A 21,823-nucleotide genomic window follows, 5' to 3' on the forward strand; every position below is an offset into this window, starting at 1 on the left:
CTATTAATCCGTTCCAGCCTACCAGAAAAAAAAACCATTTGTACATGTTTTTATAGGCCTGAAGGATCTAAACATATCTAGACAATATATGAATATTTGTTTAAAAAAAAATTAGCCTCCCAACTGACTGAAACGACCAGGATTTTTTTACCCCCACTTCAGATTTCCCTCACACATTCCCTCTCTTACCAGTCAAGGGACCTTTTTTATTGCAAACATTTGAAAATTCAAACGCAGAGGTGATGCTAACATTTCCATTTCCCCTTTGAGCCTTAAATATGGTTTGTGCATGAATAGCCAGTGTGCACCCTGTACAATACTATTTGATTTACTGAGGTCAGGCCTGAATGATCATTTCCCATCTGTGTTGCACCGAGGGTCACGCACACCATTGTTGCTTTCCCACCTCTGCGCCACTCTAATGGTATTCATAGACTGCGTTTGTGTGTGTGTGTGTGTGTGTGTGTGTGTGTGTGTGTGTGTGTGTGTGTGTGTGTGTGTGTGTGTGTGTGTGTGTGTGTGTGTGTGTGTGTGTGTGTGTGTGTGTGTGTGTGTGTGTGAGATCGGACTCATTCCGAGTGTTTAACCTTTTCCCAGTGTAGAGTTTTACCCAAAGGCGACGCCGTACATTTCCCCCAAGTGGATGATGACAGGCCACAGCCTGGGACAAGACGACTTCCGTCACCTTTCTTTGACTTCATATTAGCTTGATAACACAATGGAATTGTTTTTGTTGTATGAAAAGAGGCAAGAGAACATAGGGAAGATGGAAGCCCTAGACCCCCGCAGTCCGACTTCATTAAAGCGCAATCTAAAAACAGCTGAGCTCGGCCCTTACGCCATTGCTGAGGCAGCTATGACCAAGTGTGAACGGGCCTCGACGTAAATCAAAGCCTTGACCGAGGACCGCTGTAGACGTGCTTGTCCCATCAATATGTATATTCCGGTCTTGACCCCCCGTACATCTGCTTCCTCTATATTCAAGGACGGCTTTTTTTTTTTTCCCCCTACCACTGTCTTCAACGGCACAAAGTCTGTCAGGCGCTGAGCCGAGTCGATTCAGCATTTTTAAAAGCTATTCGATTTAATCTTCAGGAACTTTCTTAATGTTGGGACCATGGACTTCCTAATCTGTGTTTAAAGTTTTGTCATACCGAGAGTTGAGTATGTTGACAACGTTTGTCTGTCTTCTCTTTTTCCCAAAGTTGGTCTTGGAAGCTTACAACGTGCCGGAGCTTTCCGCAGGAGTGAACTGCACCTTCGAGGACCTGGCGGAGATGAACGGTCTGGTGGAGGGAAATCGCATCAAGTGCTTCTCCCCGGCCGAGAAAGAGATGCCACGTGTCGTGGTCGACAAAGGTAAGGACTTCTATTTCCGTCTTTTTCCCCTGGAACTAATTATCCGGTTTTTGGTTGACATCGCAGCCTTCAAGGTAACTTTTAGGGGGCCTAATTAGAACGGATTCACTGTCAGGGGTGCTTTACCTTGATTGATGAATGATTCCCTCTTTGTTAGCCAAGCTTGGAGAACGAGTGGGCCGCCTTGACGGTGGCGAGGTGACCCGTGCGCCAACGTGTGTATGTGTGTGCGAGTGTGTATAATGAATTAAACATGAAGCCCTTCATTAGAGCCAGACAAAAGGACACAGACGAGGTACAGCGTTTCATCGCATTCCCAGTTTAACTCATCTGAGACTCCCCCAAAGACAGCTTTCCATCCCGAGGGAGACATGTTCCCACCTTATCGGCTCCTGCAAGGTTGCAGGGATGCTTTCGTAACTCCCTCCCCTGAAGATACCGTTGCAACAAGCAGAACACTTGCGGCTCCTCCATTGCCATGTGAACGAGTGATAAAATTCAACGCTGTGTTTCCTCTAGGCGACCACCAGATCGTGCAACTCTATCTCAAGTCCAAGGAGACCGGCTTGGCGTTCGCCAACACTAGTTTCGTTTTCTACAACTGCAGTGTACACAAGTCGTAAGTATCGTATTTTGGAATTAATATGCCGGAATCGAGCACACTGAAGGTTATTTTTTTCTCCTGGTAGGTGTTTGTCGTGCGTTAGCAGTCCGTACCAGTGCCACTGGTGCAAATACAGACACGACTGCACTCATGATCCACGTACGTGCTCCTTCCAGGAGGGTCGAGTCAAGAAACCAGAGGTGAGTTTTGCCAAACTTTGGAGACAGCAATTTGGCTAGGCAGCTTTTCCGGGAATTGGTGTCTGGTTAATCCTTGCCCAAGGTGAGCTATGATGAAGATCAGTGGCGCTGGCGTCCGTCTGGACGATCGCAAGGATGCGGCGGGCCAGATTGGCTGGTTTGATGAGCCGTCTGCTCGCTATTGTGTTATCCTGCCAATATTTCCCCGGAGCGATTCAACGTGTGATATTATTGTACCTCCTTCCCGACGTCTTCCATTATCCTTTTGAACCGTCTGCTTAGTCAGACCCCCGGTTTACTTTTCTAATTAACTCAAGCAATGCTGGTCAATATTGACTGAGGATAATAATGTGCCAATCCTCTTCCCATTGTGTTGCCGACTTCCAAGAAAAGCCACAAATAAAGCGGAGAGGGATTACGTATTTGCACATTAATGACATGGTCCGTTTTGATGAGCCGTTGTTTGGGGAAAGCAGGTGTTTTGCAGCCTTAATGACTTTTAATGTGCTTTTATTAACCTCTCCAATCCGAGGTCGTGCACTCGCCTCAAGATTTCTGGATGCGTATCCACCGTTCCCAAAACGGCAACAAGTCGGCGTTGATCTTTCCGCCTCCGATACAATGAAGAGATTCCGAGCGGCTTTGGGAATAATCCCTCCACGCTATGCTAATGATAGCCGTCGCGCCTCTCTCCCCACTGGTTGAGCTTGTTGTTAGTATGCGCGGCAGTGCGGCGTTAAAACCCGCGCCGGGCACGGAGCTGGCGCTGTTTTATTCATGTCGCTGGTGGCACGGGGTATGCGGCTCAGACACTTGCCAAACTTTGTCCTTCACGCGTCTCAAGGATTTAGCCATTGGGATTAGCCTGACAACTAAAATATTCCCGGTCACGCCGTTACAGTGGGAATAAGCTGTGTCTGTTTACCCAATTAGCAATGTTTACCTGCTCTCTTTGGATTCAACTTTCTTATTAACCACATCACTTTATTCGAATTTATTGTATTCCGCGAAACAACAGCAACAGCACAAAATGAGCATTAAGTGCTTCGAAGTCACACAGATCAATTCCGAGGAGTTTATTATCTACCACTAGATTGATCAGGATCGTTTTATTAAACTAGCTAAATGGCAATTTTAATAGCTGCTAGTTGGGAGTGAGTGCCATTGGAAAAGATTTTGAAAAATATTCTTCATGGGAGAATTGAGCAAATTTTGTCAGCAGTAGAATTCCAGAAGAAAATAGAGGTGCGCGTAACGAGGAGATATTAGAAATATCGAGGTGATGAGTGCACCTCAGGAGAAAGCGGCTTCAGTCGAGATCTTTACGAGGAAATGTGCGAAAACTGGAGATGTCTCTCATTTTCACACCTCACGCCGGTTATAATTACGAGACTTGAAACTACGCCGAGAAAGAGGCCATCACAGCTCCCGCGCCGTTTCCTGATCCAGTGCTGTCGCCGCCCTTCACACCTCCCACCAGTCTCCAATTAGCGGATCTAAGCAGGTTTCCGACAAGAAAGGAACGGAGCGAGGGAGTCTTCGCGTAGGGTCAGCGCTAAGGGTCGACTCGCTAGGGTAGCGAGGACTTGAGACTTTATGTCTTCTGGGCTCATTATGTGTTTGTCAATAGCCTTAAAAAGTATATGAACGTTTTTACACCTGTTGCTTAGCATCTTGTAAAATTATGAAAGCCAAAATAAATCAGTGTTTATGTGGGATTAACTGTACTGATGAGTTTATGTTAAACCCAGCTAGCTCGTAGCCTGATAGGCTTCCGAGAAAGTACAAAAAAAAAGGAATCTTTAAAACTTAACTCAATTAATTCCTCATTTGGGAAATTTTTATTACACTTTTTTTTTTTTTTTAAATCGTAAAAAAAAATCGTACTTGAAAAAAGGGGGGGAAAAAAAAGTTTTGTCAATAAATCTTCAAGTTCAAATTTTACCAAACAACTTTTTTTTCGTAACTTTTACTTCTCCAAGAGCAGAGTTTGTCTTTTCCTTTTTTATCATCATTCTCCGCCCTATCTCTCAGCAGCGCGGAGCCTGATGGTGTTTTTATTTATGGGAATGTGCGTTTGTGTGTGTGTGGCGGGCGTATCTGTGCCGCCCCTATTATTTATCACATCCCGAGAGTCCAAGAGGGGGTGGGAGTCTGGCGATAAACACAACTGACATTACATCAACGTAACGTCGACATTAATCTCAGAAGGTGACGGCTGGCATCACCACTAGGGGCACACGCACTATTTGTGTATTGGTTGTATATCGTATTCAGTGTGTAATATACTTCATAATTTGAATACATTTACATTCGATAGTTTAGGGCTTTAATGAGAATTTTAATCAATTTTAGAGGCATAACTGAATATATATACATATATTTTTATATATATATATATATATATATATAATTGAATTTTTAAAAAATGTGTTTTGTATTTTTAACAAATTATTTCCATCTAAAATTTAAAATTATTAAATTAAATGTAATTAAAATTCATAAAATTATATAGTTATTATTAATTTCATATTTAAAGGGTTTTGTGGATTCAGCTTTAAAACACTACAAATAATTACTGTTTTTGTTTATTATTTATTTTATTAATGTTTTTAAAGCATATGAATCAACTTTAATTATGCTATACACATATAGATTATTCCAGATTTTGTGCCGCATTAATTTTTTAGATGCAATCCTATTAATCATTCCCTTTTATTTTTTAAATCAATAGTAATAATAAATAATAAACACGAATAAATGACTATTTTTCAAAAAATCGAAATGAATTTGAATATTTCTGCTGTATCACTTTTCATACCAAATCCTATTCAAGTCTTGAAAGATCAAGTGGGGTTATATTTGTATTTTTAGGGGTCGCTTACTCAGTAAAAGCAGGATGAATATTCATGGTGACCCAAAGGTGCATTTTGAAGCGCGCCTCCTCATTGCCATGGCAGCGGATGATGCGAGCGCCTCTTCCTTGTGTTGTTTATCTCAAGGAGGTGCTCTGTCTGTCTGCCTGCAATTTGTCTTCTTTGTGACAAAGTCTCGCCTTCGGACACCTCGTCATCAGCGTACGGCGCTATTGTCGGCGTCTTCTCGATTTAAGTCACACTTTGCCTCCGTTAGGCGGATCGCATGAACGGCTGCCATTGTTCAAGTGTGTTAAGTGTATGCGTGCTCACCCTACCACTTAAAATCATTCTCCAAATGTAGGGAAATGAAACGCAAACACATCACCTCTCGCTCTGTGCGTATGTCATTTATCTATAATGACTTTGTGAATAGTGTCACCCCCCCCCCCCCCCCCGCTGAGGAGCCAGTCAGTCACTCAGCCAAACCCAATCAAGTGGCTTTTAATAAACTCCACCCGAACGTTATCGCCCGGTTAAACGTGCGCCGCCACGCTGGCTTGCCTTATCTGCTCTCTTCTACTTCTTCTTCTTGACATGAGTGACTTCCTGTCGCTTATTTAATTAGTTCATTTAGCTGTGGATTATATTCCCATCAACAAGAATTTCAAATTTTACCTTCATAGTCTTCCTCAAAGTCCTCTTGTTGTTGGGTAAGGTACAGTTTTTGGTTTCTACCAAGTTGAGAAATGGTAGGAACCAAGAACAATAAGAAGACAGTTTCTAATTCTGTGTTTGGTAGTCCTATATTGAATCGCAGCCAGCTAGCATCCTTAGCTAGTTTTATCTCCGTCTCTCCTAGGAGTGCCCCCAACTGCTGCCGGCTGAGCGTATCCTGGTACCGGTGAACGTGGTGAAGCCCATCACACTGCGAGCCAAGAACCTACCCCAGCCTCAGTCGGGCCAACGGGGCTACGAGTGCCTGCTGACCATCCAGGGCAACGAACACCGCGTCCCCGCCTTGCGTTTCAACAGCTCCTCGGTGCAGTGTCAGAACACTTCGGTGAGCATCTGAGTGTTGGCAGCAGATTAGCATGGAAAAAAAGGCTTTATGCCGCTCTTGTGTTTATACAAACGCATCTCCTCCTTATGCCTGTCCTCATCACTCTGACTACTTGTGTGTTCATCGGATTAGTGTGCATAATCATCACACAATCCAAATATTGTACTTTGAATGAGCACTGAAAGAGGGAAACTGTAATCTTGCCCAAAAAAAAAAAAGATGATTCTGACATCCAAATAGTCTTTGAAAGGTGTATGTGTGTGTTTTTTGCTTCAGCCACCTGTTGCATACAGAACATGTTCAGTTTCTATACTCAGGAGATAATAACGGCCACTTTCTCCCTCACGACTCCCTGCCCCCCCCCCCTGGTTGCCGTGGCGACAGTACTTCTATGACGGGATGGAGATGAGCAGCCTTCCCGTGGAGTTGACCGTCATCTGGAACGGTGACTTTAGCATCGACAACCCCGCCCATAACAAAGGTGAGCAGCTAGTAATTTGTTCGTTTTGCCTACGCGCACGTATGTAATGTTAGAATAATCACAACACACATGCCACAGGGCCATTCCTGCCCTTGGAGTTAGTCACCATGGCAACAGGCGGGCGGTGTGCTGAGGTGTAGCAAGTCACGCCTGATGTTTCCTTGTGGAGTGTTTAACTTCGTCTTTTGGATAACTACTGCGGCGAATCAAAACGAAGAACCAATTCTACACAGCAATTCCTACCAACAAGTGTTTACAATTACTTGGAGCAGCTTTTGAAAATAATATAATAAGCCATAAAATGCCTCATCGGGTCCAAAGGCAAAGTTTTTATTCAGTCACAACTAGCGTGATCTAATTAAATGACACTAATGTATTTTGAACATGTGCTCTGAAAAAGCAAAAATGAGTGATGGCTACCAGGCAGCAGTAGCAGAAATGAGGAATCATCATCTCCCAGGGCGTCACGAGATGGACAGATCACACCTCCGTCTAATCGTAATTAGGAAGAAAACGTCTGGCCTGTTGCCATGGTGATAGTATGTTAAATGTGCGGAGGCGTGAGGTACCACAGATAATGGCATAATGAGTGAAGAAACTCTCCTGTTTGTTGTTCTCTGCCTATTTGCTCTAATTTGTCACAGTTTCAGAGTGTGAAGCTGAGAATTTGTTTAGAGTTCTTCTCTCTGTAATTATCGCCATCTTCTTATTGCATACAGTTCATCTCTACAAATGCGACGCCCAGCGCGGGAGCTGTGGCCTGTGCTTGAAGGCGGACCCTCTGTTTGGTTGCGTGTGGTGCAAAGGAGAAAACCGATGCACGCTCAAACAACATTGCCCGCATCCGGAGAATCAGTGGCTGGAACACAACGGCATCAACAGCAAGTGTACCCACCCACGTATTACGCAGGTGGGACTCCCGTCGGAATTCTTCGAGATTTCAAAGTTAAACCCGGTTCAGGAACCGGAAGCAACCCCTGGCGGGCATACCGGAATGTAATCCCAGATTGATGGGTTTGACCCACGACCTCTGTGAAGAAAGCGATGAAGTGCAGCGTGACTCAGATTAAGTCGGCACATTAATGATGGAATGAGGGGGTGGAAATGGAGGTTCAAGAGCGGTGCTGTAATGACAGAGCGGAAAGAAAAGCAAAAGTCATTTAGCTTTTGTAGCAACATAGCCCTCAATTATCTCGTCCTTTAATTGACGCATCGTCGACTCGCTTTTTTGAAGCTATGCCTCGTTTTTTTGTTTGCTAATATACAGTGGTCAACCGGGCGCAAAGATAGACTCGGCTTGTTAGTCCGGGACTTGTAATGCGGCGAGGACGATACCTCTCCCACAAAGCTGGAACTCATCAGTATGCATGTGTGGGAGTTACATAAGCCTGAAGTCAGAAGTCACTAAGGTCCATCCATCTGTGCAGATCCAAACGTTCAGTCAAATTATATAGCGATTACCATTTTGATAGTTTTGAACCCCCATGACTGGATCTGTCAATCTTTGCTTTCTATCTTCAGATTACTCCTCTACGAGGTCCCAGGGAAGGCGGCACCCTCGTGACCATTCGCGGCGACAACCTCGGCTTGGAGTTCCGTGAGATCCAGGGCAATGTGAAGGTGGCAGAGGTGGAATGCACGCCCATCCGGGACGGCTACATCCCTGCAGAACAGTAAGTAGGCAAATTTTGACTTAAGAAGCGGCAGTTTTCCGTAATGTCACATCCGCAGGATCGTGTGCGAGATGGGCCGTGCCGAGAAGAGTCAGTACACGGGGAATGTCAAGGTGTGCGTCGGCGTAGGGGAGTGCCGGCCGGAATTCACAGCCAAGTCGTCCAAATACTACTACTTTGTGGTAAGAGGTCGATTTATGCAGGAATATAATTTTTAATGTCCTCCTTGACTGTCAGCCAGGTTATAGTTCTTGTGTTGATGTTATTTTTAACCACCCGCATATTGACTGTCCAGATCCCAAGGATCCACAGCATCAAGCCTAACAGAGGCCCCGTCTCCGGGGGAACGGTGGTCAGCATCACAGGGAGCCATCTGGACGCCGGCAGCAACGTGTCCATTATGTTTAAAGACCAGCCGTGCACCTTTCTCAAGTTAGTAGTCCGCCGTAATGCGCCCCCTCTCTGACCCCCCCTTTGCACTTAGCCAGTCAATTAAAAGCACACACTGCGTCATATAAAAGAACTGCACAGACATTCCAGAGCCTCAAGAAATCAGATTATATTCAAGTCATTGGCAAAGCGAGCCGCCCCGGATTTATGATGTCCATAAATATCCTCCTAATGAGTTTCCGTTCTCCATCACCGCTTTCATGTCTTCTTCAATACAGCACCAAGCTCCTTCGGTAAGTTATGCTCTCATTTAGCTGATAAGGCTAGCGCGTGCTTGAGGGTGTGTCTCCGTGGTGATTGACAGCATCAAGATGTTTGCCCTGAAGAGCCGCCTTCACTACTAAATGTGGTCGAAAAAGAACATCGCTAGACAATCATTCATGCATTCAAGAAAACCTTGGAAAAATCATGGCTAGCTAATATCATAAGTTAGCCTCAATCAGCAGTTTTCTGGAATCTAGCATATTTTCAGTTCAAGGACAGTTCAATAATTTAAGTAACCATTGCTTAAAGTAGCCTCATTACATGGTTTTTATCCACAGACGCGATGGATTATGGCTAACGTGCCGCACGCACGCGTCGCTGAACGGCTACGGCAACGTGCCGGTGTCGGTGAGTATCGACAAAGCCCAGCTCCAGAAGGACCTGCGTTTCGAGTACGTGGAGGACCCCACCATCACCAAGATAGAACCCGAATGGAGCATCTACAGGTAACGAACCAAGGGACTCAAATATTACAGTATTCCTGCCAGACGTTCCTGCCAGACCTTAGACGTCTATATGCGTCAATGGCAGTGAACGATGCCAAAGTAACAATCCAACTGTGACATTTGGATTCTCATTATTTTCTCTCTTTTCCAGTGGCCACACTTCGGTGACAGTCACAGGAACCAACCTGGACATCATCCAAACACCGCTAATCAGAGCCAAATACAACAATCACGAGACACTCAACGTAAGTCGACTCGGACCGTTCGTCTCTGGCGCCGCGATGACGTAATCGGGTCAAAAGTAGGGCAGAGTGAGCGGATTGAAATTAATAAAAGGCTGATGAAATTTGTCTCCACGCATCTGCAATGATATCCGTAGAGATTGTCCCTTATCGGAATCTTTGTAGCTTTTATTCACCCCGTACAAAGTTCTTTTTTTTTTTATTTGACTGAAGATGAGAGACTGAAAAGAGTATGATAGTATCTACACGACATAAGGATTTGGCCTTGCAGATTTTCCAAGGTTTCAATTTCATCTACATCAAACTCACACAGCCATGTCTTTGTGGAGTTCGTCTCCAACACACACAACACAATCCAGTCAACTTTGAACAAGGACACATGACAGGGATGTTTGGCAGACCTTTTCCAGATATGTCCAATGTGACGTTCAAGGACCCAATTAAAGCGACAGGCGCTGGTCGGCGCGGCTTGACGCTGAAGGTTATTGTTGCCGTCTCAACAATGTCTTTTCTGGCACTGACGTGATATAGAGACATATCAGACAAAGCAGTCCTGTATTTAAATGAGTTTCATAAATAGCAAAGGAGAAAGACGAAGGCCAAAAAGGGAGACGTGTCAAACCATTTTGTCGTCTCCAGTTGTGCCAGGTTCTGAGCCCGACATCAATGCAGTGCCAGGCCCCGGAGCTTCCCATCAGCCTGGCCCAACAACAGGAGGCACCGGAGAAGCCCGATGAGTTCGGATTCAAACTGGACGACGTGCAGGCCGTCATGGCGCTCAACAACACGAACTTTATCTACTACCCCAATCCTGAATTTGAGCCTCTCAGCCCGTCCGGCGTTCTGGAGCTTAAACCCGGTTCGCCCATCATCCTCAAGGTACTGTTCATTCACGCTCCACATTCTTTTTAAGGACCTTGAGAGTTTTTTTGGCTTTCCCTCAGGGACGGAACTTCCTGCCTCCCACCAGCAGTGGAAACGGAAAGATGAACTACACGGTTCTCATCGGAGAAAAACCGTGCATGTTAACCGTATCTGACAGCCAGCTGCTTTGCGAGTCGCCCAACCTGACGGGACGCCATAAAGTTCTGGTGAGGGCAAAATCCGTATTGGGAAAGACGAATGTTGCCTTCTGTTTATCCGCACGCAGTCCCAGACAGACTGATTGTCCGTGTGGTTCTCATTGCCGCCCACAAGACAAACAAATGGGCCGTCTGTGCCGATTTGGACCGCAGGAAACTCAATAAGGACTCCATTTATGGCCACTTTTGCTCCAAATGCTTCCTACTGTTTCCACCTGGGCATGATTGCTTTGAAACAATAGGAGAAGCTCAAGTTTGGACACATTCGATTTGAATCAATATGTCTGTCTTGGAACTAAATCATATGAAGTAGGAGATGTTTTTTTTATCTGGAGTCTAGACACAGAAAAGCCAAAGCTGCCTGTGTTCTGTCCCCAGGCTCGCGTAGGTGGAATCGAGTTCTCGCCAGGCGTGGTCCACATCACGTCGGACAGCCCGCTAAGCAGCACGGCCATCATCGGCATCGCGGCGGCCGGAGCTTTGCTACTCCTCGCCATCGTCATGGTGCTCATCGCCTACAAGCGCAAGTCTCGCGAAAGTGACTTAACTCTCAAGCGGCTTCAGATGCAGATGGACAACTTAGAGTCGCGGGTGGCGCTGGAATGCAAGGAGGGTACGAAACCCATACACGGGAGTCTTTTTCGAGAAAGTGTTTTGACCCACTTTATTTCTCTGGTAGCTTTCGCAGAGCTACAGACTGATATCCACGAGTTGACAAGCGACTTGGATGGCGCGGGAATTCCCTTCTTGGACTACAGGACGTACACCATGAGAGTCTTGTTCCCGGGGATTGAAGAGCATCCTGTACTCCGAGACCTTGAGGTATGCCTTCCTGGTCCTTTGTGATTCTGCATCCTAACCCTAACCCTAACCATGCCTTGTTAAAAATCAAATTAAAAGTCAGTCAGTCAGGTAAGAAGTAAAAATAAAATATCTCCTAATTTATCCCCGACGGTGACATTGATTGACAGCCATAATTGAGCGAGTCATCTTGTTCCATTAAGGTGATGATTGACCCCCATTCCATTGGCCTCAAGGTTGGCCACTTTGTCCCTTGATGAGAATTTGCCAGTAATAAGCAATATTAATTAGGCTTTAATTGGTATAAATGTCAGACGATATGCGACGGTAGCCTAATGAAGGAAGCAGAAGGCTGCTCTTAGGTGTTTGACGCGCGCCAAATTGTTATTGATGTGTCGTCGGGAGTGACAGAAATAGTCCAGGTGATGGAAAGGATACAGTAATATTCCAGCTTGTGCGCTGATGAAAAAAAAGATGACAGCTGCAGGGACTGCAAAGAAATGACACGTTAAAAGCTTAAACTCCGTAGATGCTCGTTAGGAAACAAACACGGAGGTCGGAAGCTCCAAACGCGGCGGTTGGTATAATCGGCGCGGAGTTGCGGCGGGCTCGGCTTTGAAACGGCGACGGCATCAAAGCCTCTAAGCGGGCTCTCGAGAGGCTCGCCGTTTTTGGTACGCTGACGAGACGAGTCACAATCTCGTTTGAGAATTTGGTCGTACTTCTTAGATTTGGACTCTATTCTCATAAATACTGTAATTGTGATTTTTTTTTTTTTTCAAACAGGTTCCAGGCTACCGACAGGAGCAGGTGGAGAAGGGCCTGAAGCTGTTCGGCCAGCTGATCAACAACAAAGTCTACCTACTGTGCTTCATTCGCACATTGGAGGCTCAGCGTGGCTTCTCCATGCGAGACCGTGGCAACGTGGCCTCGCTCATCATGACGGTTCTACAAAGCAAGCTTGAATACGCCACCGACGTCCTGAAGCACCTTCTGTCCGACCTCATCGATCGCAACCTGGAGAGCAAGAACCATCCCAAGCTCTTGCTTCGCAGGTAGGACGAATTCGATCCATCGAAGTCAGATATAAAAAGACTCAACAAATCCTTCTTCGGAATTTATTCCCTCACGCAGTTTGCATGACTTTTGTCACCATCTTTATTTCTGCCTCCCTCCTCTCCCTACTTCCTTGATTGCTAAATCAATGCTAACAGCGTATATCTGGCACAGCTTCTGAGCACGGCTACCCACTGATTCTTCGGCCAAGAAGTGCTGCGTGTGTGCCTACCACATACACACACTTACACACACACACACACACACACTACACACACATCATTCCATCTGTCCCATCTCAACCTGCGCTGAAGTACAAGCACCAGGCAAGCTAACTAACGAGAGCCTTCCACAACCATCTGTCGCAGTCTCTGCCGCAATCTCCTCTTCCTCCTCCTACTCTTCATCTCGCCGTGCAAACACACTGCCTGTACACATTCACACACACGGTAGTTTACTTTTGAGTAGTATTTCCTGTATGTTGTCAGCCTAACTGTATTTTTACTACGAGTCAGGTTTAAAAGCGACATTCTGCCTTTCCCTCCAAAAATGGTTGCCATAATATGTATGACACGTTTCTGTCAAAATACCCAAAGGATCAACAATGATGTTGGTCAAAAGTTTTACAGCAACCCAAAGTATAAGATTAGCTTGAACTGGTACAAAGGTGAGGTTAAAACAAAATAATTCATTAGCAAAAACAGGTAGTATAAAGACTTAAACCAGATCAAACTAGTTCTGATTGAATTGTCTCGAAGAGTTTAAGAAAAGCTTCTGCACCAGAATTGTTCAGTGTTTTCATTTGATCCTTGTGTGATTTCTGGACACATTAAAGGAAGAATCAAACGTTGCTCGGTGACCTTGACGCGGGATGAGATTTGATGGGGGTGGGGCACAGCGGTGAGAAAGATAATCCACCCCAGGTGTTATGCCTGACCAGCCCACTGGCACGGCGGGCCTCGGCGTGAGGCCCCCTTCAAGTGGCTATCTGGGCGTCGAGAGGGCGGGCGGGCGGGCTGCAGGTGGCCTTTCCCAATTCTCCGACAATAGCTAATCCTGAAATATTGATGCCTTTAAATGTCTGTCCACCCCGCTGCTGGCTAGAAAAAAAGGATATCCGATCCTCGTATGTGCCCTCGCCAGCGCCGCTGATGTTTTTATGCATTCACACAGATGCCAAGCGCTGAAGGAGACACGTATTCATTTGCTTTCTATTGTGCACGGATAGAATGTCAGTCCAGTAAAAAAAAAAAAAAAAAAAAGAATTTGATAATGAGACCAGTGTTCCTACAGGGAGCACATCAATCTAGCGGGATCAAATCAAGCCTTTTAATTGCTTTGCATCGCATTCAAATCCCAGACACAGGATTTTTTTTTTTTTTTTACGTTTTGTGTCACCGCAATTATGTTTGTGTACCCAACAGGCATCATAACGATGTTGACACAGAATACTGATAAGGGGATAACATCGTGTTTATTATGTGTCGGGTCTCTTCGCAGGACCGAATCTGTGGCGGAAAAAATGCTGACCAACTGGTTTACCTTTCTCCTTTACAAGTTTCTCAAGGTAAAAAAAACTTTTAAAGTTTGTCTCCGGTGGTGAATTGACTTTTCTGTCTCATAAACTTCCTACAGGAGTGTGCTGGCGAGCCGCTCTTCTCTCTCTTCTGTGCCATCAAGCAACAGATGGAGAAAGGTCCCATTGACTCCATCACAGGAGAGGCGCGTTACTCTCTAAGCGAGGACAAGCTCATCAGACAGCAGATCGACTACAAGACGCTGGTGAGAAAGAGGAAAGCGTCACTAAGGCCTTAAAGTATTATCAAGCACATTCTGGTTGGCTCCTCAGGTGGTAAACTGCATCCACCCAGAGAATGAGAAGAGCCCGGAGATTCAGGTGAAGGCACTCAACTGTGACACCATCAGTCAGGTGAAGGAGAAGATCCTGGATGCCATTTACAAGAACGTGCCGCACTCGCATCGCCTCAAAGCCTCCGACATGGACCTCGGTATGACCATCTTGTAGAACCGAATGCAAGAATCGGAATAGTCTATGCTCTTGTACCTAATAGATTCCTTTTCAGTTTCTAATCCTTAACTTTCGCTGTCTTTCGTGATTTTCGTAATGTTCACTACCAACAGGTAGCGTTTTCTTACGAGTATATTTATAACCGACCCGGATCTCGTAAGAGCCCGGTTCATCCCGTTGGGAATGAGGACTACGCTTAAGTACGACGATTGCTTTAGTGTCTTCTTTTTCCGGGACACTCCAGGGTCAAATTGTTTTTCCAGACCCCCTTTGGGTCGCCTGTTATTGATGGCGCTCTTGAAGAAGCTTGTCTAGGGAAGAAATCCTCTATGGCTTTACATTTTTAGATGCATAAATGTCCTGGTGTACCGAATGAGACCAGGTTGACTCGCATAATCGACATATTGTAGTATGTACAATCTAATTGCAAGGCCTGATAAGAATAATAGGCTCGAGGAGGAGTCTCTCCTGAGACAGATTTGTCCTGAGTGTAGTTATCCGAAGGCCTTGTGTTTTTATTTTATTTTATTTTATTCTCACTCTGTTGCAGTATCCAGCAGGGCCAAGAACAAAGAATCTGCCTTTGTTGTGTGTGTGTGTCCTCACATGTCTCATTGGCTATAGGGAATGTGTGTAAACTACAAAATAAGACACTTTCCCAGAAGTCTTTCTGACCGTAATAGAACTACACACACATTTACACGACTAAATCCATATGTGAATTGGCATAATCCCATTTTCGAGTTTATTCTTTGATCTATTTCTCGTTTGGTTCACTGGGACTTGTTGACAGGTGCTCATTTCCATCTTGATAGAAAGATTTTCTGTGTAGCTTCACAATGGAATAATAATAACAACAGGACATTCTGGTGATTCTGCTCAATCCTCATGTGATCGCTGTTTTGTTTCTTTCCCTTGCTATAATTGGACTGGGGGGGATGATGGGTTTAGTTTACGCACCTGTTGATTGAGCGAATCCTTTCTCAGAATGGCGTCAAGGCCGAGGCCAGCGTGTGATCCTGCAGGACGAGGACGTCACAACCAAGATCGAAGGAGACTGGAAGAGACTCAACATGCTGGCCCACTATCAGGTAACTCTCATCATTGTGGTTCCATTCAGCATACCCATAATAGGAGCATGTCTAAGGGTTGCAAAGACGCGGGAATACAAAAGACGTCACCCCCCCCCTCAGTCCCCCCCCCCCCTCCCCTGCCTTCACTTGATATCAACATTGCAGATTGAGTGAAATAATGATAGCATCTTAATAATCGTGCTTGCACAAAAAAAGGCCCCGGGTACTTATTCCCTGTCCCATCCAAGCAAACAATGATAAAGATCACTTCAATTAACCCTGCATCGTGGCTACTCCCATTATTCACAATACTCTCACACTGTGTGTACGTGTGGCCCAGATGTGTTAATTGAAACCAGTTTGGATGAGCTGGGAAGTGACAAATCCATTCACACACACACGTTCTTCGCACCTACACACAACTCGGTCTCGAGAGGAGCCCATTATTATTAAATTGAGACGTCACACAGGCCCGCACCAAACTGTCAATCATCGGTGTGGGTGTCTGGTATAATCACATCTTTCGATAATAATTCACTGTTTATAAATTGGTTCTAGTTCTGGAAAGTTCCGATTCTAATGTCGTTGGTTGTATGTGCGACAGGTGCCTGACAACGCCGTGATGGCCTTGGTTCCCAAACAAGTAACGGCGTACAATTCGGTGAACAACTCCACTGTGTCTCGAACGTCTGCCAGCAAATATGGTGAGTAGATTCCTTTGACAGTCTTGTCCCGATTGGTGGATGCGGAATCGCCATCTAGGACTCTCCCCAGGTGGGGGTCATAATATTAAGTAGGCTTTGGATAACCTCCTGTGATCAGATGTTTCTACCTGGAGTGACTGCTGAGGAGTGTTGCAAGCATTTTGCAGTGTTTATTTGTTCTCCGGTCAGCTGCTGATCAAAGCGAGCAAGCACATCAGACATGGTGTAATATTAGCCCTGTGAAGTCTCACCTTTTGCCATCGCTCAATCCAATTAGCAGAAGCTAGCAAGGATACGGCGACTCTCTTTCTTCAAACGCCAGTGCTATCCAATTACCATGGAGAGTGTTGCCGAAAAGATAAAACACCTTAAGAATAACACTGGAATCGGAATTAGTTTGAAAAACCTTACCCGTTGAATACTCAGATTTTCTGTAGGCATCTCCTCACTCTTTGCGTCTAAGGAGCGATTGATTGCTGCCAAAAAGCTGCTGATCAATTTCCACTCACACAGTGTCAACATTCAGTGAGCCGTGCGTTTTGGAAATGTCATGGCCCCGCTCCATCCGCCGGGTGGGCACGTCGTATTTTAGCTCTTCGATTTTATGTCAGCCAGTGTCTCGTCACCCCCCCCCCCCCCCCCCCCAAAGACAAAGATTTAACCACTTTTCAGGATCTTGAAAATACACTATTTGGTCCTACTTTTGATTTCATTCTCCACGACGTGCAGAGAACATGATCAAGTACACTGGAAGTCCCGACAGCCTGCGTTCCCGGACGCCCATGATCACACCAGACCTGGAGAGCGGCGTCAAGGTGTGGCACCTTGTCAAGAACCACGAGCACGGTGACCAGAAGGAAGGTGACCGTGGCAGCAAGATGGTCTCCGAGATCTACCTGACCAGACTTCTGGCTACCAAGGTGAGGCTAACACTCAGTCTGACCTCCATCCAACGTTCCCATGACTCAGCAAAAGTCTCTCCCTCGTTTGCATATTCATTTGCAGGCATCATCTTTTTGGAGAGGATTATTCAAATGTATTCCACCCTCCCTCCCCTTGAGGCAACGGGATGAGAGAGAAAGTAGATAGTTTGGTAGTTTTGTTTGTTTTTCTCCTCTCTGGAATTGGGCGTTGACATCTTATCAGAAAGGCTGGAGATATGAGGTTGTTTGAGGTTTTTCCGCACAAAAAAAGACATTGTGAGTTATTAAGAGTGGGACAAAGCACCAGAAACAATACAGCAAGGTCTTGGAAGGGGAAGGTGGAGAAATTATTGATTTGGATTTGAGCTAATATCGTAGTCAAGACCACACCAACTGAGACCAAGACTACCGAGACTAAGTATCAAGACAAGACCAGAATAGTACTGGCTTGGTCTCAACCGGTCTTGATCTAAAATCCATCCGAGAACTGAAACTAAGACCCTTAAAAGTGGTTTCGAGATCAGTCTCGAGACCAAGACCGATCTCCAGAACTCCAAAACTAATTTGAGTTGTATTGAAGTAGTGTAGGATAGCTTTATTTTTTTTTAAGTTAAAAACACAAAGAAAACACAAAAGACACACGAGAGACATCGAGCAAGACGAGTTTTACATCATCTCAACTCATTTTCGACATGAACGGCACTTGGTGTTTGCGCTGTTATGGCGAGCTAGTGTTTTGCCGCCGCCGGGGGAGCAGCCGGCGGTGATGTCTGCCGACGTACACTCTCGAGATGGAGGACGTGAAATGTCATTGCCTCGGTACTACACGCTCGCTATACGTCACATCTCCTTGTCAGATAATAGTCTGGCAAAAAGGGCCCATGGGCTTGAACCAGTGAGATATGATTCTATCTACATGGCGAGGGGGAAAAAAGAAAGCTGTCAGGAATGAGGGCCGCATTAGAATTACAGTTATGATTGTCTGGCTAACGGAATTGTCTTCTTCCTCTGATTCGCTCAGACACTCTAGCCCAAATTGGATTTTTATTTGCCTGCACCTCATTCCTAATAGGAAACCTCTGTCCTTTTCATTGCATCCCATCAGCTCATTCCTCCTCATTCTACAAGAGGATTAGATTCCGGCGTCGCCTTTGCGCTGCTTTTTCTTCTTCCTGTCAAGTCGCCAACATTAAATCAAATGAAACTCAACCATGCAGTGTGTGCGGGAGCTAATCCGGCAACACAGAGCGGTTTAGGTGATGCCGCTTCTGTTAGCGAGACGCTATGGAAAGACGTCATTCAAAACATTAGAACTTGTATCTCTTCTATCTTTTTGTCCAAAGTCCAAACTCTTCTTTTCCTTTACAGGGCACGCTACAGAAGTTTGTCGATGATCTTTTTGAGACCATCTTCAGCACAGCGCACCGAGGAAGCGCCCTGCCGCTCGCCATCAAGTATATGTTTGACTTCCTGGACGAGCAGGCCGACAAACACAACATCCACGACCCGCATGTGCGACACACGTGGAAGAGCAACTGGTGAGCTGACAACGGTTGCCGTTTGATCCCAAAGTGATATTTTTGGCCTGTGTGTTACAAGCTTCACCCCAGACCTAATAACCATCCGCCATCTTAGAGGCACGCTGCCAACAATCTCTACTGGCAGACATTTTTTGGGGCCAGAACTCCCACTGGAAATCTCCACGGTCGCAAAAGCGTGATTAATAGTAATATGTGCTGATGAACTCGAGGGTGGCGAGGGGTTAAGTGAGCTGTGAAGGAGGGGCGATGAAATAATGAAAAAAGGCAAGTGGACTCTGTGGGAGTTCAACGCACGCTAATATCTTATTAGCCTTCTGACCCTTTGCCAAAGATCCCAGCATGCTTCATTCACACGAATGTGTATCAAGGGACAAATAAAGAGGTAGACACGGAGGGAAAACTATCATTGTAGAGGCATTATTTAGATTTCCACAGACATTAAATATCTTACTCAACATCATGTCATCGGTCGACGGTAGCAATTTGGATGCTAGCAATGAGGTGTGGTCGCGCTTGTAGTGACAAACACATTTACAAGTTGGAAGAGTTTCCACTTTGTTTCAACTAACTCCAAGCTGCTTTAAAAAATAAAATGTTGAACATTCACCCTTCATCCTTGCTTTCCCAGCTGCTTGGGAACGACCTAAAAAACATTAGGCGCTAAGCTAACTTAGCTACTGCATTAGCTACTAACTTCAACTGGCTTACTAGTTGAACACCTAACATGTTGAATAAGCTTCATATCTGAAAAGCATTCATAAAAGAGGGCAAGGGGTAGCTAGCTAAACACGTGATATATGGAGCAAGACACAAGATGGTGAAGCAATCACTAAGAAAGTGAAATAGTCACAAAACACCATTATCAGTTCTTGTTTAAATGAATGTGAAACAAAATAATAAAAACGACACACAAAGCACACAACATTCGGAAATAGTGCCATGATAATTTTGCACAGTTGTTTATATTGCCATTTATATACTATCAACTCCTGGAAATGTTTAGGAGACTAACGTGACCAACAAAACACAATGTCATACTGCATCATCAATTTTGTCACACAGATATTTTCTCAACCATAAATATTACATAATCATTTAAGCCAAGCCCCCAAAATAAGCAACAACATAACAGCTCTAATGTCACATTGTATTTATTTGACAAGACTGACGTTTATATTACGCGACAGATCCCGGCGGTTGGGATTTAAACAAAAAGCACGGATGACTGCCATGTAACATCTCCAGAATTGACCCAGCAGGAAATAACTGCAGACAATTCTGTGATTCTCCACACTGTTGATGATGCGTGGGTGTTATTACGGTGTTTCTTTTGAACACGCAGAATCATTTGAAAGAACTCAAAGAACGGGGCAGCTGGGGCGGCTTAGCGGCAGCCTAAATATCCCTCTGATCCCCCTCCTCACCTAATCCCTCTAGATTCTTTGCTTCGATTAATGTTCAAGTCATAATGTAGACTTTTACTTCCTGTGGTCCAAATCCTCTTGTGCTAGATTGTCCATCTTAATAGCTTTGTGGGCGTCCATGGAGCGGTCCTTTTTGATCAACCCCCCTCGTCCCATCCCACCCCCCATGATTGCATCTCCTCAAACAGCCTCTATGTTTCAGTTTTTTGCCGCTTTGGCCAAAAGTGCAGACAATCGTGAAAATACAGTGATCCAAGTAGCTCGCAGTTCTTAATACAGCTCGAGCTCAGCAGCGTTTGCATCCAGATGAGCCAACGGTGATTCATTTTGTGAGAAACAAGCCTCGCGAGTAAACGGCCGTTTTACAGTATGTCTTTATTATTCCAGACAGGCACAAAATAGGAGACAAACAAGCCAATATGGACTGTGTGATTATGTAGTCTCCAGTGAGGACCCCCATGGTCAACGCCTGTTTTAGAATCTTACTGAATATAGAATGAAACATGGCAACTGTATTATATCACACTTACTTACTATTACAGTAATTCGTTCCTTATGGTGTAATGCTGCCCCGTGTGGCCACATTTATAGCACATGCCAAAAACTACCACTGCATCCTATATATTGTTTTCTCACTAACATTTAATTAAAAACTACAAATCAAACAAATCATACTTATTGTTATGAGATCTGTATCATAAGACTTTTGTCTTGAAGCAATGAGTCATAAGACATTGTTGGCAAAGTCATCGACAGTTGTCCCCAATCTATTTTTGGGCCGCCGAGCAGTTTCATGTAAAGATATTTCAACGGACAGATGTTAAAACAAATTAGATTATGTTAATTTCCATGTATAAGGCGCACGCAGTTATCAGGCACATTATTGCACATTGAGTCAAATTTTCCTCAAATTCAATTCGACACCTGCTAAAAAGCACACTGTTTATTTTTTTTATTTTTTTTAATGCTCCTTATAGTCCCAAAAAGACGGTACTCATTGTAGACCAAACGATACCTCCTTCACTCAGTGCATTATTTTATTTCTAATCTTTGCCCCGGCAGCCTACCTCTGCGTTTCTGGGTGAACGTGATCAAGAATCCTCAGTTCGTGTTCGACATCCACAAGAGCAGCATCACCGACGCTTGCCTGTCTGTGGTGGCGCAGACCTTCATGGACTCCTGCTCCACCTCGGAGCACCGCCTTGGGAAGGACTCGCCGTCCAACAAGCTGCTCTATGCCAAGGACATCCCCAGCTACAAGAGCTGGGTGGAGAGGTGAGTTCAGGCCCGACAATGCCGGGCTTTGATTCCATCAGTCCAACATGATGAGAAATCGTCATCTACGAACCGTGAAACGCATTTGGAATGATTAGTTGGAATGGATGCGAGCACCTTGCAGCATTTTTGAGTGTGTGTGTGTGAGAATATACATGCAGTCATTTGTCCAAATGAGCCTTATATTACATTTACTCGTCTGAGGGTGCTGGGAAAAGGCTCGTGAATAAAAGATGGTGCCGCGCTGCACGTTATTCATGCGCCGGCAGCTTTTGGAA

General features: G+C 45.1%; 1 protein-coding gene across 4 annotated transcripts in view; it reads left to right on the plus strand.

Annotated features, from left to right (window-relative positions):
• plxna4 (plexin A4) overlaps positions 1–21,823 on the plus strand; it is a 109,727-nt gene that overhangs the window by 84,038 nt on the left and 3,866 nt on the right. For all 4 annotated transcript variants that reach the window (XM_085902180.1, XM_085902182.1, XM_085902181.1 and 1 more), the window contains 24 exons: positions 1,206–1,359; positions 1,879–1,978; positions 2,049–2,163; positions 5,881–6,081; positions 6,466–6,562; positions 7,282–7,472; positions 8,084–8,235; positions 8,294–8,417; positions 8,531–8,667; positions 9,228–9,395; positions 9,547–9,640; positions 10,277–10,516; positions 10,582–10,728; positions 11,098–11,332; positions 11,399–11,541; positions 12,307–12,575; positions 14,077–14,143; positions 14,212–14,358; positions 14,426–14,585; positions 15,593–15,696; positions 16,283–16,382; positions 17,112–17,302; positions 18,674–18,843; positions 21,333–21,545. In XM_085902180.1, coding sequence (XP_085758306.1) covers positions 1,206–1,359; positions 1,879–1,978; positions 2,049–2,163; positions 5,881–6,081; positions 6,466–6,562; positions 7,282–7,472; positions 8,084–8,235; positions 8,294–8,417; positions 8,531–8,667; positions 9,228–9,395; positions 9,547–9,640; positions 10,277–10,516; positions 10,582–10,728; positions 11,098–11,332; positions 11,399–11,541; positions 12,307–12,575; positions 14,077–14,143; positions 14,212–14,358; positions 14,426–14,585; positions 15,593–15,696; positions 16,283–16,382; positions 17,112–17,302; positions 18,674–18,843; positions 21,333–21,545 — 3,719 coding nt within the window. The remainder of the gene's footprint in view (positions 1–1,205; positions 1,360–1,878; positions 1,979–2,048; positions 2,164–5,880; positions 6,082–6,465; positions 6,563–7,281; positions 7,473–8,083; positions 8,236–8,293; positions 8,418–8,530; positions 8,668–9,227; positions 9,396–9,546; positions 9,641–10,276; positions 10,517–10,581; positions 10,729–11,097; positions 11,333–11,398; positions 11,542–12,306; positions 12,576–14,076; positions 14,144–14,211; positions 14,359–14,425; positions 14,586–15,592; positions 15,697–16,282; positions 16,383–17,111; positions 17,303–18,673; positions 18,844–21,332; positions 21,546–21,823) is intronic.

Source organism: Syngnathus leptorhynchus, chromosome 21, assembly GCF_054491065.1.
Source record: "Syngnathus leptorhynchus isolate UIUO chromosome 21, UIUO_Slep, whole genome shotgun sequence".
Classification (NCBI taxonomy): Eukaryota; Metazoa; Chordata; class Actinopteri; order Syngnathiformes; family Syngnathidae; genus Syngnathus; species Syngnathus leptorhynchus.